This window comes from Tympanuchus pallidicinctus, unplaced genomic scaffold (assembly GCF_026119805.1).
Source record: "Tympanuchus pallidicinctus isolate F22 unplaced genomic scaffold, pur_lepc_1.0 scaffold22, whole genome shotgun sequence".
Classification (NCBI taxonomy): Eukaryota; Metazoa; Chordata; class Aves; order Galliformes; family Phasianidae; genus Tympanuchus; species Tympanuchus pallidicinctus.
The window spans coordinates 4847094-4872914 of NW_026294739.1; the positions used below are offsets into that span (position 1 = coordinate 4847094).

At 41.3% G+C, this 25821-nt stretch overlaps 1 protein-coding gene and 1 long non-coding RNA gene across 13 annotated transcripts in view; one reads left to right on the forward strand and one right to left on the reverse strand.

The window, feature by feature from the left end:
- The window catches only part of PER2 (period circadian regulator 2), a 42550-nt gene extending 23203 nt beyond the window's left edge, over positions 1-19347 (reverse strand). Inside the window, exons 1-7 of one of the 9 annotated variants that reach the window (XM_052686966.1) lie at positions 18911-19001; positions 12515-12566; positions 11655-11708; positions 9462-9623; positions 3739-3840; positions 2054-2522; positions 1524-1592 (exon numbers count right to left, since the gene is read on the reverse strand). In XM_052686966.1, the coding sequence (XP_052542926.1) occupies positions 1524-1592; positions 2054-2427 (443 nt within the window). In that variant the 5' untranslated portion in view covers positions 2428-2522; positions 3739-3840; positions 9462-9623; ... (1 more) ...; positions 12515-12566; positions 18911-19001. Of the gene's footprint in view, positions 1-1523; positions 1593-2053; positions 2523-3738; positions 3841-9461; positions 11709-12514; positions 12567-18910; positions 19002-19227 lie in introns of those variants that run through there. The other 8 variants (XM_052686968.1, XM_052686970.1, XM_052686965.1 and 5 more) reach the window with 8 other exon arrangements.
- Positions 19348-19374: 27 nt separating this feature from the next.
- LOC128082644 (uncharacterized) overlaps positions 19375-25821 on the forward strand; it is a 53497-nt gene continuing 47050 nt past the window's right edge. For 2 of the 4 annotated variants that reach the window (XR_008207763.1, XR_008207762.1), the window contains exon 1: positions 19375-19941. This is a non-coding gene — a long non-coding RNA (uncharacterized LOC128082644). The remainder of the gene's footprint in view (positions 19942-25821) is intronic. The other 2 variants (XR_008207761.1, XR_008207760.1) reach the window with 2 other exon arrangements.

Consider the following 25821-nt stretch of genomic DNA (forward strand, 5'->3'; position numbering starts at 1 on the left):
TGCTTCTTAAGTGGTCAAGAACACTTCTGCCAGAAAAGCTTTTCCAAATTAGCCTCTAGCAGTAACAAATGCAGAAGGCTGCCTCCTTGGAAAATCAGTTTGAAATTCAAAAATGTTTTTCTGAAGATCTGTAGCATCAGGCACAGCAGCCAGCCACAGAGAAGCTTTGACTTGAAGAATACAGAATCAGCAAATTCTACAAAAATAAGAGCTTTCTGTTTTGCTTTATGTGCGCAGTCCAAAAGGTAGTTACATGGTACAAACATTGAATCCAAAGCCCAGAAGTCTTTGAATCAAAAGCTAAACCTACAGCTTATCAGCCTATTGTAGACATCTCTTTCAAGACCTTCTACAGGTGTGCTCAGTCAACTGAGGTCATCCCTCTCCCATTCCAGAAAGACTGAAGATGATCAGATTGTGCTCTGAATTAACTGTGACTGGCAGTGGGGGAAATATTGTACCATCTGGATTTCTGAGCAAAGAGTCATTAACAAAGATTGCTGTTTTTTGTTTAAAGAACAAGGAAATTGAGTCAACAGGAAACAAAGATTAAGAAATGTTTTTGGTTCACTCTGTTCTTGATAATGAGCAAAAAGTGAACTCCAGACACAATTTCCACACAGAGATAAAGTATGGAAGATTTCCTTATGTCCACAAGGCAGGCATTATGTTCAGCTCACACCAAGTGGTGGAAAGGAGTATTTTTCATTTATCACATCTTCAGGATCTGTATCAGGCAGAAAACTTTCAGGTAGGTACATACAGATGGGGATCTTAACATCAGTATGCTAAAGCTGTCCAGCTTCCTCTGTGAAGGATCAGGTTTTGGTCTCCTAATCAGAGGCTGACTTAAAAAACAAACAAACAAAATAAACCTCAAGAAGAGCAGGACACTCTGAAGTGTCCAAATTAGAGCCTTCAGTGACACCAGGTTTCTCAAGTCTTTCAAGATCAGAAGCAAAGTTCATACTGCACTCCTGCAGCAGGTCTGCCCTTACAGACTAAAGGCTTGAATCCTGGTGAGTGGAACACGGAGAGGCAGACGATATGGCTGCTGGACACCAAAACACATCCAACTCAATGAGTGAATTCCAATTTTAAAATGCTACTAGGTTGTTTCCAGGCAAGGGCTTCAGACTAAAATCTGAAGAGCAGAAAAATCCAAGAAAAGTCTCAAAAAAAAAAAAAAAAAAAACCATGCTTGAAGTGAACCACAAAAATAAAACTGAGGCTAAGCTACCAAGTCAAAAAAGGCTAAGAAACCTTACAAGTCATCACACAACTTGTGTGAAACGGCTACAAAAAGCTCTGATTCGATCAAGTGGTTAGGAAGACATGCTGCTGATTGCAGAAAGGAAGAGAATCAAAGACAGGACACCATCTCCTACGTGTACTCCAATTTTAGCCAAAGCAACATCAACTCACAAAACATCAACAACCACCCAGCATATAGCATCTGTTTTTACATTTTTAGCATCTGTTATTACATACAAGCAAATTACTGAAAATATATGTACATTTACCTGCATCCACTGCTAGACTGATTGTGTTCAGAGTTTGCAATCATCAGACTAAATGCATTTGAGCTTGAACTAAAATAAGGAAAGGCAAAGAGATTAAGATCAGTAAACTTTACATAACAGTTATTTCATTTTAGTTTTACAGTTGCTTAGTCACAAATGTCTAGAACAAAAGTCAAACTTTAAGAGTCTACTTAGTAAGTATGGAAACTATACTTGCTACACATTTAAGAAGGTACCTCTTGCTCTGTATTTCCTCTATGCACTATGCTATTACTTCAAAGATGAAAATAGCACACATCCATCCTGACTCTTAACAACAGACTTACACTTTTTGCTATGTAATTACAGGAGTTGGTTTACCAAAAGAATGCATAAATAAAGCCAAAGCGATGATGAGAAAGACAACACACAGATCAAGTTGGATGTGTGAATCACCGCACTCTATGAAGTGTAATACATTACATAATGTGCATTATAAAAGATGACTGGTTAACAAAAGTGAACTTTATTACTTTATTACTAACAACTACCTTTTATGACAGTCTGAAGATTCCATGAGCATTGCTGAATCTTTCCCATTTTCATCAGATTCATGGCCATGAGAATCATGTCCACTGGAGTAGTTTTCATTCGTCTCATTTCCACTGAAGTCATTTCCACTGGATCCACTGCTCATCTCAATATCTTCCTGAAGAACTTCAGGAGAGTGTTCAGGTTTTGGCTGAATTTCAGAATCTTCAGCAATCATCTGGCTATGGTTACTTGCCAGTCCAGAATACTCACTCATTTTCTGTTGCTCTTTTAAAGAGAACAATGAAGAAACGTTTTCACTGATATCAGCTTGCTGCTCAGGGTTCTGCTCTTCAGTGCTAGAGTAGAACCCCCTGACCTTGATACCGTCCATGGGACACTCATTAGAAACACTGCCAAGATCAAGTCAAGCCATATTCAGAATTTTCTGTCTGTAAAGATTCTGTCTGGAAGTACAGACCCACAAATCTGAGGAAGAAGGGAAGGAAGAACAAAAGCAAAACTATTTTCTTGTCTACCTTTGCTGACAAACTGAAATTAAGTCATATTTATGTTTAATGTTCCCAGCATTTCAATAGTGAAAGTTTCAGTTAAATATAATTGCAATTCTAACAACATTTTTAGTTTTTTTAAAGAGAAGTATTTATCTTTTAGTGAAAACTCACAGAAAAAGAGGAAGTGGGATAAACATGAACTCCTCAGAAGTTTAAATATACAGCTGTTTGCAGTTGTCACACTTAATTTTTGATAGATTTTCTGTCTGGATTTGGACAATAGCTAGTAAAGAATATTTTACGTTCAGTGAAACTATTTTGCTGGCTTTCAGTTCACCTTGGAAAACAAAAAGATTCCGTTGATGCATCAGGTGATACCTAACTATGTATGGACTTTGTTTACTTAGTTTTAACTACGCAGTCTTGCTTTTAAGATCAGTTCTCTAACAGCAGAACCTCTCTCTCTACTTCCTCTGTACAGACGTCACACAGGTAAGCAGAATGAACATACAGCAGGAGGAGGGAAACAAAGTATGAAACAACTCACTATCAACAAGAAAAATTACTATGATACAAATATGCCTGAAGATAATTTTAGACATATCTACTACTAATTCAGTGAAAAAAAGGCCCAGCACTGTTTAGAAAGGTAAATGTAAAGCAAAACAAAAATCCCTTCTTTTAAAGCAAATTATAATATGGAGCATCTAAGGAATTTAGTGAATAACAGACTAACGCTGAACAGACAAAGGAGAAATGCTATGTAGCAGTTCAACTTTTCATACGAGGTAAAGATGCTTCATCTGAGCCATCTCCCCATCCAGTTAACAACCTACAGATAACAATACTGCAGACTAGAAGCTACGATTCCCTGACCATGCAATGCAACATCGAGAAAACAAGTTGTTTTAAGAATCATGTTTGTTCCCTCCCCTTCTTCCTTTAGAATATTCAAAATAACAATCCTTGACTAATAAACCCCTCTGGAATAACAAAGGCAATACAGGAAGTCTGCAGGTAAGTTTTCCTAGTGCTTTCTGCTAGTATTAACTGCAACAATTGGCTTTTAAACTTTTTTTTTTTTTTATTTAATATTTGTGTAATCTTTAAGCTTTAACTTAATAAATATTTAAAACACACCATGATTCCACTCCCCTCCCACACAAAAAGCATTGAAACTATTTTCTTACCCTTTTAATTGCTGTTTTTCCAGACATTCTACATTTATTTCAAATTTTTCAGAAGAAAAAACTGCACTTCTCCTCCTTTGGCCAAAGAAATATGCAAGATATCTGTTTTCATTTGAAAGATGAAGTACAATTTAGGGACACATACTTAAGCTTTCAGCAGTGGTGATATATTCTATCTTTCTATATGTTTCTATAGAAAGTGTGTAAAAAACATTTTTCCTCAACAAGATTACTTAGCAGCTTTTTCATATCTGTCTGCCAACTCAGACTGTGTAGACATCCTGTTACAGTGCTGCACTGAATAGCAGTATGCAGGCAAGAAGTTACATTTTTGCAGCTCTAACAGTTATTTTCTGGACTAAGAAAACAACTTTTGCTTTATAAATTACAGAACTGAAACATACAAGAAGAGAGTACTGACTGTTAGATGAATTGTTTCACAGTGGCCCATGATAAGCTAGAGCAGACACGTCACCTCTCATCTACTCCCTCCTGTAGATGAGGCTCACACTGTCCCCTGCCTTACCTAGCTTCGCGTTTTAGAGATGCTCTAACCCTGTATGTAGCTCACTCTTAACCACTCCTGCTCCTATTGAGTGGAGATGATGCTGAGCAGTGCTACCCATGCTCCTAACTGCAGTATCAGGAAGAACACCATGTTTTCACTGTTAGTGACTGAAAACATCAAGGGGCTGAGACAAGCAAATATAGAATGTGACATTGGGGAACACCTATATGGATGGTATGTGAGGAAAAACCAAACAAAAGTCATGTTACTGTATAGGAAAGAGAACACACATAAAAGTGTTAATGCTTTTGCTACTACTTCATGTACTGCATAATTAAGAGCAGCTACTGAGTTAAGAAAACTGAACTTGCATTCAAGAAGCCAATTCTCATGCATCATCGATACTATTATTTCTCAAACAGCACTTATGTTGTCAAGCCCTATGGACAATTCAGTGAGTCAAGGTACTCCAGCAAACTATCCAGCTAGCAGTGGGATGCCCTTCAACTGTCCCCACAAGAATAAAGGTAGGCCTGGTGATCCAGTTGAGTCTATTTCAAGTAAATGCCTTACGCACAAAATTCTATGGATTAACTCCATTGTGATTACAACAAAACTTTCGAAAAAAGACAGTCAAAGCATCACCTGAAGAGATCTGACAGTTACACAAATATTTTGTGTCTAATGCAGGATTTTTATCATTTTTCTGAGTACCATTAGGAAAAGAAACTTAAAAGAAGAGGAAAAGGATATTGCTGTTACAGCTATATCTGCTAGTAGCCTGCGTCACCTTATATCTTCAGAGGTAGAAACAAGGTTCTCAAAATACAGTGGCTTCTATACTAAAATCCCTTAAAGAAAGCTATTCACAGGCTCATATTCATGAGCTGTCAAAAGACAGACTGAGTGTAGCCCTCAGTTTTCCATTGGTAAATAGTCCAATATTACTGCAATGCATCTATCTGAAATCCTCTGTTATTTATGAGAAGGGCACCGATCTTACTACAGACTTCCTACTTCAAACACAAATATTCTGTGTATGGGTTGAAGTGTGAGAAACCTCTCTGAAATTCTAACAGCACAGTGTATTATAAATGATGCAGGGCTCTCAGTCCCCACAGTTGCCTGCAAATCTTTATTTTTTAAAGCTTGCTCTGGAAAATTATTTCCCTAAAGTCTTTTCTATCATCTCTAGAAGCTTAAGGATCAACGAAAGTGTGCCACAGTAGCATGAAGAGGTTTGTGGTTTGAAATTTTGAGTTGTTAAATTACTGATGAGCAATTTCTTCCACTTCCGAATATCCTCTATTGTCTCTTCCTTCCCTGACATCTAGGCCAGCTTTGCCAGATATTTGTAGCAAATTTCAATGGTTTCTTTAGGTGCACGAGAACTGCTCCCAAAACCTAAACTGTGCAGTAACTTTGAAGGGATTTTCCATACCTCCTTAAACAAGTGCTGATTTATCCATTTGTTTATATGGAGCAATGTGTTTAGATTAAGGAAGTCGTTAACAGAAAATGTGTAGGTATTGGCCTACAAGAGATATCATACAAATGTTTTTCCTGTTGACACCTGGCAGAAGTGTGTGTTAGAAGTGGTTCTGGTGTGCTACACCCATCCCTAGTTAGCTACCTGACAGGGCTTTTGCATGGTTTGCCCACAGCAAGCATCTGTGCAGTGCCTTCCTAACTGCAATATACTGACTATAATTTGGAGCCTAAGGACAATGGGAACAGATAAAAATAAAGGTATCCCTTCTTGACAAAGAAAAAAAAAGGCTTGAGCTTATTTTTATTGGCATATTTAAAGAAGCCCTGGTGTTTTTATCCAGGCCTGGAACACAACGTCACTGTAAACCAACATTGCACAAAATCTGTTTCAAAAAAAAAAACCATCTCATAAGTCTTCATGCTAGATACACATCAGAGAATAAAGGACACAAGAAATTAAATAGGGAAGAACAATATAAACATGACAGGCTTCTAAGAACTTAGAGGAAAAATTCTGATGCTTTCACCAGCAATGCTGAAGAGATTGAGACAGCCATTAGTTATGTCTACAGGTAGGAACAGAACTGTGCAAGAGAAGCAGTATTTAAATCTTGCTGGTTTTGCCTGCAGCATCATGAAGGATCCCTTAAGAAAATTTCCAATGAAGAAAATTCATAATGGCATAGAGAAAGGTGTGGAAGCTGGGGCATATGAAAGAAAAGAAACATTTCTAATAGAAGAGCTTGTATAACAAATAATGAAAAAGCCAAAATCTCAAGAAGCAGTAACAATAGCATATACAGTGAATTTGGTGGGATTCTCTAGGAGACTGGAATTACTGAGAGGAAAAAAAAAAGACAGACAAAGTGAGCTGGAATGCCAGGCACAGAGCATGGAGTGCAGTAGGAACAGGCTGCTGCACCTACCTAGAACACTCTCAGACAGTAGAAAAACCTAAGAGGAACATCTGCACGCACACACAAGCAGCAAACAAACACTTCAGGAATACAGAGGGTCACCCAGCCCAGAGAGATTAATTAATAGTGAAACTAATCTCAGTCCAAATGCCATGATAAATTGCATATATCCATTTCACTTAAAGGCTTGAATAAATATCCAGTAAATAACCAAACAAGAATGAAAAGGTAAGAGCAAGCATGCTTTCCTAGTCTGAGATCCTCTCTGGATAGGCCAGCTTGAGGGAGTTAACTGCATATCACATCCAGTACAGTAACCTACAGAATGCCACTGGGAAATAAAGAAAGAGCCCTCCCAGGTTTGATCTCGAGATAAATTACCACTGCTCAGTTTCTTAACTTTCTGCTACATCTCTCTAAATTTCTGAAGTGAAGTTACTTTTGGATTCTGAAAACAAAAATTCAGTCTTAAATTGGGACCTATGGTCAATCTGTCAAAGAATAGAAGTCTGAATGAAAAAGACAACGTTTCCATTGAGCAGTAATGTTAAACACAACTCGTGGTGGATGTACAGAAAATGTCTTCTGGCTACTCATTAGCCAGAGAAGCTAATGAGTAATACAGTAATACAATGGAAAGAGCCTGAATTTCAGAGGTCCCAGAAGAACACGCAAAATACGTAGGGCAAAAGCTTGCAGAAGCAACAATTCATGCTGTATAGAAACTCTCTTAAGAGCTAGGATCAGGACCACAGAACAGAAAGAAAGCAAGCTTCTTTTGAAACCATGACACAAACTAAACAAATCTCATTTCAGCAAAGATCCGCTTACATTCAGAGAACATTTTTTTCCAGATTGCTTTCCACAAAAAAGCTAAGGCTACTACAAACATTTAAAGACTGAAAATGTGAAAATCTAAGGATAAGAAGAACTAATTCAAGAACTAAGAGGAGAGCATCCAAAGACCAACAGTTTGCTCGAGTCTGAATTTGCAATTAATATGAACTTATCAATATTAAAAAATGAAGCAAGAAGCACACCACAGTTTATGAACATATTTAGACATGTTAGTGCTCAGGGACTGTAACTGTATTAGCATCAATAGGCAGCATTCCTCACGGTAAGGATTTTAGCTTTCTGGAGGCATAATCAGTGTTTTCTGCATATCTTCTGTAGGATTACCTTACAAAATGATAATCTTTTCTATCTGTATAATAAATAACTATCAGAGATATAATCCTATCACGCAATTTAAGGAAAAAAAGGAAAATTAATGCCTACAACAGATGCACAGTCCCTGTGCTATTAGACCATAATTGAGTGCTTAGTAGTAGCAAAGAGTCAGGGGAAAAAAAAAAAGCTTGTATCTCAGTTTATTAATGTTTGTTTACATCTTGTCTAGCTGTAGAACTCGACCAGCAATAAAACCACGAACTTCTCATTTTGCAGCAAAAGAACACATTCTAGGAACCGGGAAAAAAATTCAGTATTCTAACTTCACTATGAGGAAAAGAACAGAATAACCATTCCCTGCTTGAAAATACAAATACTTCCTTTTTGAAGATTTCTCATTTCAATGAAAACATTGAATATAAAAAATTTGCTTTTTTTTCATAGAAAGAAATGAGGTGTAAGCCAGAATTTTCTATTTAGATCAAAGTTACCATTAACATCTAAAACATCACAAGTAATTCATAGAATGGATTTCATAGCACTCAGAGCATTCGGTTTACAATTTGTTGATAAAGATCCATCTTCAAGCTCAAAGATACCCTAAATACAGAACTGTTAGTTAAACAACAATAATAAATAAATATAATTATATGATCACCCTAATCAACTACTGCTTACAGCTGGCATTCACTGTACAACAGAGGAATCTGCCAATACATTATAGCCTTTATCCAGAGCCACCCAAGAGCCAGACCTTGAAGTTACTATAGCATCTATTCAGGAAGAAATCAACCTAAGTATCAGGCCAGGCCATTGCGTCCAAAGCAAATATACCTGCATTTGCATTGTTTCTTTAGTGAAAAAAATTCAAGCCTTTTAATTTGAACCTAAGTATAGTTCTAGGCTAAAAATCTCTTGCTCTCAAATAATGCAATTCCCAGTTCATATCGAAAACACAGTTACAAGTGAGCATGCATACAACTGAAACCAGTTTTAAGAGAAAAGGGCTGCACTGAAAGTAATGCCTCCTATTTTATTATGTTGGTCCATGGCATCAGGGGCAGACAATGGTGGTATGGCAGTAGGGGCTGAGCCTTCCCACCAATACTCCATTATGTTTGGTCGCCATGTGACAGATGGCAGCAAAGAGGCAGTCTGACATGGAAGTGCGTATGAAGCAAAGGGATGTCACTGAATTCCTTGATTCACAAAAAGTAACACCCACTGACATTCATCAACTTTTGATGAACGTTTCTAGGGACCAAACAGTGGATGTGAGCACAGTGAGGTACTGGATGGTGTATTTCAGCAGTGGTGATAGCAACAGTGGCTCACCTCCACTGGTACAAGTTGTTACAAGCATAGCATTCAGGCTTTTGTTCACTGCTGGCAGAAATGCATAGCTAATGGTGATGACTCTGTTGAAAAATAGTGTTTTGTAGCTGAGAATTTGCTCTATCAAACAGTGTTATTGTGTTCTTCATATCTGTTGTAGTCTCCATAAAAATAAATAGGAGGCATTACTTTTGAAGCAGCCAATACAAAACAAACAGAACATGTTTTCTGCATAAGCCCTAAGTGGAAAAAAAAAAAATCTATTAACAATAGCCATAACAGTTATGTATGTTCCTTACCTGTTTTTTCCTATGAAAAGTTTGTGAAAATGTTTATCAAGTTCCCTCCCAGCTAGCGTCAAAAGCATGAAGCGCCTAGGTCCAGAGTCTCCCACATGCATTCAGTTCTTGTCTCATCCTCTTCTACTGGAAATCTTTGACCATTACAGAGTCCGGACACCTCTACAACTATAAAATATAAAAGAAATACCTGGGCCCCCCAACAGTGTCCTCTTCAAACAGATAGCAGAGAGATGCTCACAGTTATGCCATTCCTATGCAGATAAATATTGGTTAAACATGAAACTGTCATCCAGCAGAGGAATTAAGATATAAACTTGCATTTATAACACTTTTATCCTGGTGTAAGGCCTCATAAAGCTAAAAAATAACAGAATCTTCCACACTAAATAACCTCTCATCTCTGCATTGACTTCTGATTCACTACCAGTATGGTGTCATACTGCGCATGTTAAGGGCTACACAGGCTGGTACAATCACAAAGGACTAAATTCTCCTGTAGAAGACAGAGGAAAATGCCCAATGTTTCCAACAGAGCCTCTATGTGCTAAGAAGCTCATTTGGAATATCCAGATTTAAGATCTGAACTAATAAATCTAACATCATCTCAATCCCTATAGGCTTGCTAATAAGCATTTGTATTAGGCAGCATGCAAACTGCAAGTTGCAGAGTGGTTGGAGATGGAATGGGTCCCTAAAGGTAATGTGGCCCAATCCCCTGCTCAAGCAGGGCCACCTAAAGCCAGTTACACAGGACCATATCCAGATGGCTTTAGAGCATTTCCCCAATGGGCTTCACAACCACCCTGGGCAATCCGTTCCAGGGTTCAATGGCCCCCATAACAGAGAAGTGTTTCCTTATGTTCACAAAGAAGTCTGTACTAGCAAAGTTCATCAACACTATTATTCTTCCTAAGAAAATTACTTTCCTCAGAAAGATCCTAGGAATTTTGTCAGGGAAAAAAAAATCTGAAGGCTGCCCTGTTAGATGCAGTTAACTAAGTACATTGATACTGGCCACCACCATGTAACACAAAGTAGAATAAAAATTAAGAACTCCAAAAAGCAACATTTGTGCTTTAAACAATGACATCACCAAGCATGTCAATTGAATATGCAGAAGGAATGTTTGGAATGGTGTTCAAATCCCAAACTAACTGTTCTGGCATGCAGCCACATAAATAATGCTTTAATTTAAAACATTACACATCTACCAACTGCTAGAAGTGCATTTGTGTTGGCCAGACTTAAGGAAGAATTTATTCACAATATTCCACTCCTGCATGATGCCACAAAGCTGATAAGCGTTCTGCAAGTCTCAGATTACAGTACAAATCTGTGTACGTTAGTTCTTTAAAGGCTGTGCCTCTACAGTTATTATATATTGATAAAACAGGACTTAATAAGCTCGGTATCCCTGGCAGAGTGTGTGAATAGCTTCAACTAGAGCTACTTTCAGATTTTGTCATTTTTAGCATCCCTACTGAAAACGTGGAATGTCTTTCAACACTCGCTAAATCCTGGTTTAAAAGACAGCTCTTCCTGTTTCCTCACAACAAACTTGCCTCCCTGAAATGCATATTTCCTTGAAGTTTCTACCTTCACTAATCAAGACCTACAAGAAATTCACAAGAATTTGCCTATTTATGAAAGGACAGCTATTATTTGACAAGCTTCATGATATTTTCAGAGGGGGAAAAATGGGTTTAAAGTACAGGTTTGAAGGGGATATTCACAATAGGAGCACAAACCATTTTGATTGCTTATGTCAGTTAAACCTACTTATACATTTCAGAAGATACTAAGAAAAAAAAGCAGAAGAGTCTTTTAACTACTTAAAATTCCCATCATGAACCTTTCTACAATTTAACTGAGAGCTAACATACCTCTATCAGAAGGAGTTTCATGTGAAACTACATAAAACTCATTCAAAATAAGATTTTCAGAGAGACAGTTAAATCTAACTATGGTGTTCTATTATTAATTAGAGGAAATATGCAATTGACTGAGAAAGCCCAAATCCCAAAGAACTGAAATAGTTCATCTACCTAATGCCTTTTCCACAGAAAGTCCGAACTGACAGTATACAAAGAATATAGAGCTTATGGCAACATTTCCTTCCACACTGACTACTGCAAGCACAGACAACTGCAGAATTAGAAAAAAACAAACCACCTGTTTTAGGGAACACACCTGTATTACACGATCCCAACCAAGCAGAATTTCTGAAGAGAAATGAAGTCACACCTGCAGCATGGAAAAGAGAACAAACATTATCAGATTTAACAACTTATTTCATGTCAAGTTTTGCAACTGTTGTGGGGGTTTTGTTTTTAATTATTAGAAAAACCAAGCAGTGTAGTATTAACTGCAAAATATATGGTTTTATTTTCATCTCTCTCTTGGAATATGACAGTGTCATTCAGAACTGTTATGCCTCCCTCTCTATCCTTGGGCCAATACTATTCCATTATCAGACCACATATAAAAGAGTCACTGTTACATTTTCTTTGCAACGTAGACAACCTGCTTCCCTTATTCTCTTTGTACTCCCAGTTTTTTTCCTCTCCAGTTCACTTGCTCAATTACTTGAATAGGAACTAGCATAGTGTTAGTTTGTTACAAACTACAGCACAACTCATCAAAACTACTACTGGAAGCTACAACTTTCTAAATCAAATCTTAAAAGAATAGTATTTTCCTGTTCTTCTCCTGAGCTATCATCCCAACTATCTGAGCAATATGAACAACTTTGCTTCATGGGTCCAAAATTTTCATTATTGTTTTATTTTCTTGTAACATCTGGAAGTTACTGACTGTTGCACAGCAAGCAGTGCAGAAATAGCACTTGATGCTGGACTAAATATCAGTTTCCTAACAATTCAGAAGACACACATTTCTGTGCACTCAGTGATACTTTACAATCTTTGAAAATTTAATACCCTGAATAACTATAATTTTCAGCATTCTGACAGACTGCAGCTCAAGGGAAGCATGCAAAACAGCAACAAAAAAAAAAAATAAATCAGTTTCTTAAGGAGGCCATAAGGTACCTTAATGAACACGCTTAGTCTTTCCAAAGATGAACGGGTCATCAATATATTCCTAGAAAACAAACAAAACAACAAGCTTTATTTGCAAGATAAAAAATTATTCACAAAACATAAATCAAGTCCATTTAACAATGCAGTGGAAGCCCAACCATGAAGACACAAACTCCACTGATGAGGAGAAGTTGTGAAGACTATAGAACTGCTCTCAAAAAAGATGACCTAAGCTCATATAAACAACCAACTCTATTCCTGCAGCATCCATACCAACTCTACTATTTCACTTCCGCCCTGTTTTAAGATCAGTTTTGGTATTTTTAGAGTCCCTATTTTCTCCATGGAGTAGCTAATAACAAAGTTAGCCTCAGGTAACTGGACAAAGTCAACTCAGTCTTACTACGAATAGCCCAGTAATAGGGCACTGTTGACCTTAGCCACTTTACCTCATGGGAGGTCAAATGATCTCAGCTGTGCTGTGATCACTGAACAGGGCCAGCTCCTGATTCATCATTTGCTTTCTTATGACTATAAGCCAGTTAACAAATGTAGCCCCCAAAAGCAATCAGGGCAACTACACAGTCACCTGGCAGGAGCTGTTCTCTTTTCTTACAGGTAAGCATTCCTTATTCTGTGAATACCATCATCAGTGCTCAAATATCCACAGTGGATTTGGAGTTGTCATCCCCACAGAGCAAACTGTCTTTCTCAAGTCTACTTCTTAAAACCTGAATAAAAAGCCAAGGCACAGAGCTAAGTTTAATTGCCAACAGGGTGGGCATTTTCCATGAGGGTAAAAAAAATGTATGAACATAAAAATGCATCCATGGTGGACAAGATTGTTGCAGCCTGTTCCAAGACTTCTTGAGAAGAGGCTAAGCATGGTCAGCTGTACCTGATCCATAGTAGTTTCTAGACTTCATTCCATTGCTACAACAGGCTTCATCTACTTTTTCAAGTTGAACAAAGATGCTTTGCATTGAACGTAAATTTAAAGACATTCCATTTTCTAAACAGAAAGCCATTTCTTCAGAGAGCTGGAGAACTTATTAAACCAGACAACAGTCAGAACTCCTCTAAGTTTGCACAGGTCAACTCTTGACCTTTTGGGGCAAAATATGGGATACAGTACATTTAAGAAAGTACTATCACAGAATGGATGGAAAAATTATCACGCTTCACCATGCAGTAATATATATTTCATCTTTGTCATGCATGGAAGTAGATACAAAAGCATCTCCAATACCATATTTCAACTTTCATACCTGTTGAAATCTCTACTTCTCCCCTACTTTGAGGGAAGGTCTGAAGAAAGGTATAATTTCACCACATTGTATTAAATTCACATAAGTTTCAGATGAATGCTACTCTTTATATGCTATTACAGTTCATGTCTAATTGCAGACTTCAATCAGAATGGAAGGCTCATTCTGGAAAACTTCAGCAAACTGTTAATACACCCCACAAAGCATGGCCACCTAACAAACATCCTGTACTTGTCCTAAAGCTGGATCTGTTTGTACTGAGAAATAAGAGATCACGTTGCCCGGGAACCCATAGCAGAGATGTAATAGCGAGCAAAGAAGTGCTTTATGTACCTAAGATCTTTGTGTAACTAAAGAAACAAAGTAGTAGAAATGTAAAAGTACATGAAATAAGGTCAAGCACAAAAATCATACCAAGATACAAAAGAGGGAAGGAATAAAGAGTGTAGGAAGTGAGACCAACAGAAAATAGAAGTACTGGACATCCTGGACACCTCATCCCATCTTTCAGAACTTCATTTAGAGCAAATATGGATGTTACTCACACAATTTAAGGACAGGATCTTGGAAACACAGCATAGCATGTGTTCAACATTTTAAGAGACGGTCTGAAACACCTATACAACAAAATCCACAGTGATTCTGTCTACAAGAAAAGCATTAAAACTTACCACCTGGAAACAAGACATCAGTTCTGCCCATTAATCTCAGCATGTAAACACGCTTTTCCCCACTATCATATCTTTTTGGGATGAACATCAGTCCTGTTAGATCATATAACCTCCAAAGCAACCTTGTACTCCTGCCAAATAAGTGTGCTGCTCCCTGTTTCTCCATTTATCCACCTGCATACAACACAGTGAGCCTTTATCCCTTCAGCACTACAAGTAAAGCTTTGCTTTCTTTTGGGAGAAGATGAAGGAAAAGGGAAACCATGACTACATAACTCAAGGGAGGCAAATTTAGTCTTATTTATTACTGTGTTCTAAAAGTGAATTGTTTAAATCAGGCTTCCAAAGCAGATCTCTAAGACTTGTTCTATTTCAGCAGCAGATGAAAACATCCACACTAAGCTTTCCTTCACCTCACAATAGCTCTCACACACATAAATTAGTCTCATAGCTTCACTTGTGTATGCGGACAAGCATGAAGAGCATGCACTTCAGAACTATTGCCTGTGCAGCTTACCAGAAACTTGATGCACTATTGCTGTCCCTCAGGAATGCATTAAGAGAGAGAAGACCAAGTGAGAGAACCTTGGACTGGATGGGTACAGCCTAACACAGGCAATTAGAGATCCTATCTACACCTGAAGGATAACTTCTGAAACACCAAACAGAGGCACAGATGCCTGCGCTGCTGACAGGTAGAGCACAAGCATGCCTGGTGATCTACTAAGCCACTTACTAGAGTAGCAGTCACTGTGCATATGCTCAGGCATGTGGATTCCCATGTGTTTAGGTGCTTCCCTACCACAGCAAGTTGTCAGTTCGCTGTCAGTGTGAACAAACTCTGCCCCACAGAGTAGCTCCAGAGGTTCCACAGTCTTTGCAGACATACACAAACCATCCGATACTCCTTTGGTCTCCTGCCATTCTACACTACAAAAGTAGCCTCGGGTCACAAGAGCTCGCAGCAACAGACCCCAAAATCATTAGCCTACGAAGTGTTTCTGACATGCCCGTTAAACAAGCTTCACATAAGGAAGTATTTCACCTGCAGCTAGAAGAAAAATGTCTGCATGTTAGAAGGAAGAGTCATTCCTCAGTAGGCAACAAGTAGCAAATAGAAGGCTTGCTCCCAACAGCACAGGTGGGAAGAACAGCCTGGCTCCCATCATCGTTATGATGGGGATCATACAACTGAGGCAACAGTTGTTAAACACAAAAGGAGTCACGCACCTTTACGCACTACACAAACCATAGAATGGCCTGGGTTGAAAAGGACCACGATGATCATCTAGTTTCAATCCCCTGCTGTATGCAGGGTTGCCAACCACCAGACCAGGCTGCCCAGAGCCACATTCAGCCTGCCATGTGTGGCATTACTTTAAGGTCTACTGTTTCCTGCATCCAAACTTACCTGCACCAAAAATACAAGTCAAAGCAGTTTAGAGTAATATAATTAATGTAACTTTTTTTGTGACACAGTGCTTGACAAGATAGGTCAACATAATAAATACTTCAGCAGTTTAAAACTTGCACCAAAGGAATAGGATATAACAATGTGGACAGTATGAATGCAGCAAGATAACACAGCTAAAAATGTCTGTAATACACATCCTCAGAGGAATTCTAGGCCACGCAACCAAAACTGGACACAGAAATTCCTTTTCAGAAACACCGGATAACCCAGTAATTACGATGTGGTAACATCATGAATATAACACAGTGGCTACAGCACATCCACGCCAAGCATTACGCAATTCCTTGGTAAGAACATGACGTTCCCTTTAACGCAGGCCAATGACAGCAGGCCAATATAAAATACTACAGTCAATCTAAACTAGTCAGAATTTACTGTTCTTCTGATTAGCAATAATCTGCTCACCTTTATAGACCAAATATACCTCATCCCACACTAACTTGCCCATGTGCATATACTGTAAGGTGTTAAACAAACCCAAACTTCTCTACAGTAAAGCACATTTTAATGTTATATAAGTGTTAGAGAAATAAGGGTGTGGCAAGCACCCAGGAAGAAAGAAGAAAATTGGTTTATCAGTCTGTATCTAAAGCAAACACTTCCCGGTCAGAATAAAGTCTGAGGTAGAAGAAAAGTCTAGAATCCACTTCATTTCTTCTCATACTGCAGCTCAGCTCCACCAAAAATCTCAGTTTACCAAAACCAGTGATTTTTCATAAGGGAAATTTATTAGCATGAAACTATATTGTTCAGAGATAAGCTCAAATAAGCCTATTTGAAAAGCTGAGGCTGTTATGAGCTTCAATCTTTGTGATTGAAGATGTGTGGAAAAGGTATTAGACTGAGAGCTACCACAGTATGCTGACTCTATGATGCCCTGTGGAGGCATAAAAGGAATACGAGTAAGCTGTACGAATGAAGATTACTGAAATTTTCAGATTGCATTAGTGTGTTAAAATAAATATGAGAAGCCTACAACAAACCTTAGCAACCGACAAATAAAGAAACCACATAGTCTTTGGATCAGAAACGGATCTAGAGAACTTGCTGAATTTGAAGTACACAAAAGGCAAAATCTTACTGCTTGAACCTTGACAGTAGATCAAGGCCAACTACAGGACAGACTGCGTTCTCTCACTGCATGAGGTTGGACACTCTGCCCGAATGACCAACTGCTCTAATAAACCGTCCTCCCTTCTACTTTAATCACCTGAAACTGTCAAAACTACGCCAGAACTGAAGGATATGACTTCTTTCTTCCACTCCAGGCCAAAGGCCCTCTCTGAGAGCACCCCCTCAGACCAGGGACAAGGCCTCTACACCTCAGGGCCACGTCCAACTCACAGCACTGATGGCAAGGCTCGCATCAAGGGAAGACACTGTCCCATTCTCCAGCTTTGCAGAAATAGAGTAAATAATAAAAATAAGAAATCACAAGAGCATGCCAACACACACAAGTGTGAGAAGGGGCCTGGAATTGCAGCACAGTGACAGGGGCTTTCTCTGACATGAGCTAAGCTATAGGCCCTGCTCGTGAGTTTCATATTTGAGATCTTCTGTACAGTGTACATGAGCAGCGCTGTGCTCCAGCTAAGGTCAAGGACTAACAGACACCTGGACACCCAGAAGGCAGGAAAAGTTCAATGGCCCCAAACAGTCCAAAGAACACGGAGACATCCAGAAAATAAGCCCACACATTTAACTGACAGCTCAACATAATTTGTTTTTATCAAATATACATCATCAAAACTAACCATTCACAGATAAGTAATTACTTGCTGCCCATCACAGGGAGGCACGTGGATTAAACAGTTGACAACAAGCAATAGCCAGCTCCAGAAGTTCGCTGCAGTTCTGTGAAGTGACAGCTTGCGTTAGCTGCCACCTGTAAGCACTCTGTGGTTACAGCAACGCTGGCAACTTGAAGCAGTTCTTCATTGCACTAACAGACTTGGCCACAACTCTCTGGCTGGAACAGTTACATAATTTCCACCTCGATTTGTACTGATGTAAGGGGCGGCCACTCAATGTCAGAAGTACAAGTACACGGCTGCCTTACGTGCGGAGAACAAGTTGAAAGAAACTTCATGGCTGAAAGCCAAGAGACAACTTATCGCAGCACCCTCCCAGGGTACTCTGGAGCCACGTTGCCATGTCTGCCCAGAACACGATGTCAGCAGTTCACTTTGCAAGATCCACAGAACTGCTACGGACGCCCCGTGGGGTTTTATAAGCTCTCACAGCACACAGAGAAGGCTGCATCCTACCCAACTCACCGGGAGACATGAACCGCCAGCCCAGCTGTTACCGTGTGGCTCGCTATTTGCGTGAAACTCTTCTTACATAAACGGTTTTGTAATCACACATGTAATAGCGTGCACCCCATGTCAACAGGCACTCCGCCGCGGTCTCGGGGCACAGCACGTCCCCGCTCCCGGACCTGTTGCCCGCCCCACCTGTGGCACCGCGCAGCACCGGGGAGCGCCGGGAGAGCAGCGGGGGGGCGCTGAGCCCCACTCCCGTGCCCGCCCACCCGGTACCCGCGGCACCGACCTCTCACCGCGGCGTCACGCTACGCGACCACCGGAATGGAGCCCGGGATAACGCGGAGGGACCGGCCACGTCGAACGGGCCATCGCCCTCCTTGGCCGCCGTGCCGGGAGCCGCCCCCCCGCGCCAGCTCCGCGCACCGGGCCGCCGCCGCCGCCCCCTCCCTCACTCCCTCTTTCCAAATCCAAGGATCGGGGGCAGAGCCGCCGCCCAGCGCCGGCCGCGGGGCGGCACACATCGGGCCCCATCCCACAGCCCTACGGATGGATCCGTCCCGTCCCGCGGCGGCGGGAGAGACTCGGCCGCGGGGTTACGTAACCTCGGCCCGGCGGACCAGGGGGAGCGGGGCAGCCCACCGGGGCCCGCACGGTCGCCGATCGCCCCCCACCAGCCTCCCAGCCCCGCCAAGACGCGGGAAAAGCGCCGCGGGCCCCCAACTCACCGCACGCCTCACGTCCGCCCAGCGCGGCGCAGCCCGGCACCGACTTCATACAGGCAGAAACGTGACCGGGCGTCCGGAGCCCGCCCCTCCCGCGCTGCCATTGGCTGCGGCTACGTGACGCAGACGAAGGACCGGGGCGGGGGCGGGGCGCGCTGCTCCTCCATTGGCTGTGCCGCACGCCGCTCACTTTACATAAGCCTCACGTGTGACACCATGTTTCCACCGCCGGCCGCCACCGCCGCCGAGTCTGCCCCGACGGCCTCCCCTCCCCCTTCCTATCGCCACCACCCCCTTCCTATCGCCACCACCCCCCCTACCTCCTTCTCCCTCTCTTCGCACGGCTCGCGGAGTGCTTACTGCCGCTAGGCAACCCCCCGCCGCGCCGCGCCGCGCCGCTCCTCCTTCAGACCGCGGTTGCCGAGGAGGGCAGAGGTTACATCACGCCCCGGGGGAGGGGGGGGAGCGGCTCCGCCCCGCCCCTCAGAGCCGACCGTGACGTCAGCGCACGTCCTCTGGGCTAGCGCGCGGGGGACCGTTGGCGGTCGCGGCGCGCGCTCGCAGGCTCTGGGGGGCGCGCGACAAGGCTGCCAACAGCCGTTAACGGTCGCGGCGCGCGCTCGGCCCCGCCGAGGAGAGAAGCGCTGGGCGGGCGGCGACAGGCGGCGCGAAGGGGCGGGGCGCGTTGCCTGGGAGCGCCGTACACAGACCCCAAACAGCGCCCGGCCGCGGGGTGCGGGGCTCCGTCACGAGGCGCTCCGCCCGGCCCCACCCCGGGCCTCGAGAAGCGGACGGGCGAGCGAGTTCCGCGCCTCAGAGGGAGCGGGCTGCGGTGCGGAGGCAGCGGCGGGAGGCGCCGGGACGAAGCTCCTTACATAAGCGAGGAGCGCCCGTGTCGCGCACCCCGATTTTGTACGCGCCCCGGGCTTTCGAAACGTGCCGGCTGACAGCGCGGAGCTGCCTTGCTCCTGCTCTTAGCGAGCCTGGAATCACCACAGAAAGCTTTAACGCTAAGAGTCTCTGAGGCGTTCAAGGTACGTCCTGTCCTTGTGGAAAACCAGCCCCAATTACTGTGCAATTATTTCCATTCCAAGCGTAAGAATGAACTTTTCGTGTTTATTCCCCATTAAATCTCCCGACGCTCAGTATTGACGTTGCCCGTCTCACGGTGAAAAGTTCACATATTCCTCGAGCTGGTGGCGCTGAGTTGTGCCCGGGCCCCGCACTGTGGTGCAGGAGGACCTGAGATGTACTGCTGCAGCAGTATTGCCCGCTGCTGGAGGTCCTGCACTTCTGCTCATTAACATTAATGAGTTTATTCCACGTTATGAGCCTTCCTTCCCTTTATCGTCACGCGTGGCGATGAAAAGAAGGTACAGAGGAGATGCCAAAGCTCTGCCAGCTTTGGTGTGTATACAGCAATCGGGTGTAACTGCATGCATGAGGTTGCTCCATGGGAAGTAAGGCAGCAGAGAGCCATCAGGGCTTCCACTATTTATCTACAAAATGAGGTTAATGCTGCTTCCCTCCCTCACTGTGGTGGCTTTAAGGATAAGTCCATTAGGTCCATAGATATTTAAGCAACGGCTATTGCAGAAACAGCTTGTGAGTAAAGTACCCAGCAGTATTTAACTCCTGGAGAGGAGAGGGGGCAGGGAGCGGAAGCATTAGGACAGGATCCCACAACTGGATTTGTTGCAAAGCACAAGTCAGCTTATCAGGATCCCTATTTTAGTTTGCACTCCCCTGAAGTTTCTAATTTAAAGACTAATCCTAATTAGATACGTTGCATTGTTTGGTCAACTTAATGGTGTTAGAGCTTCACATCCAGAACTTCATCATTCCGTTTAAATTATCTTTGTTAGGGATGAATGGATGTACAGTGACATTCTTGGGTTCCATGGGATGCTGGGTTTTTGTCATATGCCCAAACTACCCATCTTGTCTGTGTGCTGAGGGCTACACTTCTAAACATATGTTCTAAGTCAGGCCCAGAGGGCCCTGCCTATCCCAGCAGCTGGATGAGTTCCAGGACAAACAGAACAGAGGCACATCCATCACTGTAGTGCAACACACCAGTTCTAGCAGGAGAACAGTGATTACCATCACCAGAAAAAGCCAGTACCTTTTCTGCCCTAGTATCGACCAGTTGCATTATTTGAGTTCTGCTTATTTTAAAAGGATACAAAACAATTGTTTTGGTCAAGGTAGACGCTCACTGAGAATCAATTTAAAGTTCTATTCTTGCTGCTTTTTGGTATTAGTACAATAAAATATATTTAAAAAAAAAAAGAAAAAATGCCACACACAAGATGGGAAAGCAGTTACTCAAAGAATGGTTGTGCAACTGGAACAAAGTCAGTCCAAAAGTTTTCTACTGTACCTATTTTCTGAAAGTTGGCATCATGTATAAAAATTCAAGTTATTCCAGGCATTACCAGTATAAAATAAGTCAGGTACATGTCTTCTGGAGCAACGAATATTACTAGTGATACAATGGCTCCTCTGCTAAGAAAACAAAAGAAGATGGTTGTAAGTGGCAACAGGACAAAACTCAAAGTGAAATAGTTTAATTTTCAGCTTCCTGTGCTTATTAAGTAGCTGCAGCACAAGGACTTTAGTAGCAGAATAAGTAAAGTAGATTTCCTTGTGTGTACACACAAAAAAATTAGGATTAATCCATATAGAAGTCAAATCCTTTATGTAAGTCCATTTCACCATACAACACCACATCTCTCACTAGCATCGCGTGGGGCACTGTGCTGCTTTAAATTCTACCTGGCTCCTCCATCTAGTTTGGCAAGGCAATTACCTACCTGTGTGAAACGGGAGGGAAGGCAGCAGGCCTTCCTAGTAGGGTCCAGCCATAAGCAGCCAGGTTCGGGCTCTGCAGTTATATTTCAATTGCAGAACAAGCATTACTCAAACTGCACTATTGATACTTCGTTTGCTACTGAATCTCTTCCTTGATTAACATTTTTTTTTGTTGTTTCGGCATAGTGTCTGAATTACCAAAAGATGAATTGCTAGAGCTCAACTTTTTTTTCTTCTTTTCTTAATAGGTTTTACATTAATAAAATGTAATTTAGGAAAACTTCTTGTATGTGAAACTGCCCCCTACCTCCATCACTGCTTAATATTATCAGTACTCCAACCCCCCAAACCTCCACCCCCAAATACTGGACTTTTCCCCAGCATATTTACAAAATAAAAGTTAGAATTTGCTTAGCAATAGTATTTCAGTCAGTTCTGGTGAACAGAGCAACATATTGACAATATCAGCTTTTTTTTTTGGGGGGGGGGAGTTGGAAAAAAAAAAAAAAATCCTTCAACAAGGAGAAAAAAATGCTACCTGTTTGGGGTTACAGCACAGCACTGATGGAACTGTATATTGTTCAGGGGAAAAAAATCACTATTTTGCATCTGGAGCCCACAACTAGTTCTTCATTCCTAAGTCTAATTACTCATCATTTGCAGTGGCACTGAGTTCCATCAATTCTTGCAGAGATCTGGAAAGGCATTTTGCTAATGAGCAAGAGGTGTCACTGTTACTGTCTGTACAGGTGAAAGTTGAGGGAAGACTACTTACCTTCATTATGGTGACTACATGGGTAGGCTTTTCTTGAAGCATTCTCAAGTGTAGGAACAAAGCACAACAAACAGAAAGCTAGCAATATCTACACAATCTTGGAAACTGATTAAAAGTCCTTTGCAAAGATGAACGGCTGTCCCTGGCCAGAAAACTTGAAGAATTCTGGGGAATGTTATTTTTCATTCAGCCCACATTCTGAATGTTTTCTTGTTATTTTTATTCAGTTTCTGTTGACAACAGCAGTGTAATTTTAAGGTTCAACTACCTTGAAAAGTGACACATAAAGGAACATTGCATTGTTCTGATTTAGAAGGGCTGAAAAAACACAAATGGAAGTTGTGTGTCTCATCACCATAACTGTGTGCTGAACCCAAGTCCCTTACACAAATTCAGGCATAAATACAGCTTTGTGGACTCTCAGGTCAGGGTTAAGCTGTAGTGTCTATCAGCAACTCATTTTCAAGTCATTCTCACAGAAGTCTGAAGAAAGCCTGAACTTCAATCCATAGGGCCAGAAAAGTTTTCAAGCTTCCTGTGTAATTCGGAGCTTTACTGTATGGTTTCACAATCTACCTAAGGTGATCGAAGCACCAAAAGGAATGGTAACACCACCTCTACTAAGTTAAAAAGTAGAGATTAAGCAACTGTGCTGTCAACTGGATTGGGAAATTGATTGGACTGAAAAATTCCAGGACAGCAGATTTTGGTTGGGCCATATCACAGCTGCAGGACCACTAAAACCAATAGAATGGAAGTCCAGATTTTGTGTCAGAGCAGAGATTCCAGAACCTATTGATATTAGCTGACAGTATGTGGAATTATGGAGTCAGGCATTTAAAATGAAATGTGCATGTCATTAAACTAACGTAAGAACACTGGTAAGGGATGACAAACAGAAAGTGAATCTTCATAATGTTGGATTTTTATGTCCTCTTCTGCACTGAAAAGAAGCTCCTCCATCAGGCTGGTGTTCGCCATTCAGAGCCACCCATTCAGATGTAAAGACAGCTTTCACACGGTCTCTGAGCTGGTGTAACACTTTGCTTTCATCAAGGGGGGCAGCACTTCTCTTCATGCCCTCCCTGCTAGTACCATGCTACCATATTTATGGTTACATGGTCTTCACCCTCTCTTTTGCCTACACCACTACTCGGCCCCTCAGTGAGACAGAAACCTTTCTGAGTTAGTTTCCACACATCAAGCAACCAAATCTGGTTTCTTGGTGAGTAAATGCAATTCAGAGTCAATTCATGGCATGGACAGGACAAACATGAAACAAACGGGAAAGATCTTTTTAAAGGCAATGAGACAGAAAACATTTCCAGAGTTTTTGCTACCTGAAGCATGCAAATTTCTGGATTAAACACAGGCCAGTGTAGTGCATCTCCTTGAGACAGCTGGATTGCTCCACAAACACCTGAACAGCAGGGCTGTGATCTGGTGCTGTGCCTGCAGAACAGTGTGTAACCCAATCCTGGGCTCCCCACAATGTCTGATTCCTCAAGTGCTCCTTCTATTGATTTAAAAGTACATAGAGTTACTGACTTCCATCACACTTATCATCTCTTTTTTAACTCCAGTAGAGTGAGATGTTATCATTCTTAGCAAAATGAAGCAAGAAATACACCTTCTCTTAATAATAGAATAAGGCTAAAGAGACAAGATCTAGGTACTGGCTTCCCCTCTGGTGAGCATTTATGTAATTTTTATTAAATAGTCATTACGTAAAACATTGGATTATGACTTGGCACAGGATTGGAACTGGGCTCTTTCTTGTTCCCGGATAAGCTTTCAGTAGTTGTGCCATGGGGTTATTCTGCTGCCCTTAGCTGCCAGAAACCTGTGGGTACAATGCTTCTGTGATTTGTTCCAGATCTAAGAAACAGATTATAACATTAACTGATTATAACAGAAACCTTTGTAAGAAATTGGATGCTGAGTAGCAGACTGTTAGAATCTCTTCCATAACTCAACCCAGACGATCAGGTATTCATCCGTTCTAATTTGGTTACTAATCACAGCTCAGTGATTTACAGTTGGTAAAGAAGGAAAAGCCAGATTTTAAATTATAAGGAGCCTATTTCCTCATATTTCTGAAGTGTCTCTTAATTAAAAACACTTCATTTTTAGATTGAGTTTCTCATTACCATTCAACCTCAATTAGTTTTATGGTGTTAGTTCACACGAGACACTTTGAACTCAATGCTGCTGCTACTGAAGTCAATGGAAGCTTGGTTTTGTTTTCAAGAGAGTGTGCATACTAACCTTACTGGTTGTGTTTGCTTCAGAAAGAGAAACTAAATTAGAAAGTTCCGATAAGCCACAAATTAAAAGAGAAAGAGAAATGACAGCTCACTTTGCACTCTTTCACTGATCCATACCACTAAGGACTGAGGGACTGTCACAAATTCTATTGTTCTATTAACTTCTTTTGATTTAAATAGTTTCGAGAATGTACTCAAAAGCAGTCAGTAACTGAAACATAAAAAGTGCAGAATTTTCCCCATCATCATGGATCATTTGATGCCTAACTGGTATGAGCTTTACTACTTCCCTTTCCTCAGTGCAGCCCCATGGAGATTTTCCTCATCCACCTCATTTCCCAGCCATGTATTGCCATGTATTTTCTCAGAATGCTATATAGTTGTAATATCTTTGTCGCATTTGTAGACAGTGGCCAAGACATTCAAAGTTATCAGGTGAATGGGGAGAGGCAATCAAGCAAGGAGAAGCAAAGAAAGTAATTGTGTGAGCTGTATTTATATATTAAAAAAACAAACCCTAAAATATAAAACTTATTGCCATAATGAAACATTTAATCTGCTTCTAACATGTGATGCTCTATTAGCTGTAGCAGAACTTTGGAATCAATGCTTCTGTTGTGTAACCACATTAAAAGAAATTGAAGAAGCAGTCTAATTCAATCAAAAGGAAAAAGAAAAAAAAGACAAACCACCAAACCCAAACTCTTTCATTCCTTAAAGGAGAAAGGTCAGAGAGTATAAAAGAAAAGCAGGAATTGGTAATTCTAAGTAATATTAGCTAATGTTGCTCAGTAGAGGAAAAACTATTTTCATACTAAAACACTGCGCTGCAGGAAAAGTGAGGAAATGTATTTGAGAAAAAGGAGGTAGGTAGAACAACAACAACAAGAGTGAACATAATTCTACCTTTCTAAAAAAGCAGAACGATGACACATTCCTCCTGTAGGCAATTATAAAAATGGTGTAGGACTCATCCTTTCTTTCATGTCTGGGTAGAGAACTGGGTAAGCATTGGGATTTTTTTTCTAACAGGTCTGAAAATACATATCCAGTTGCCT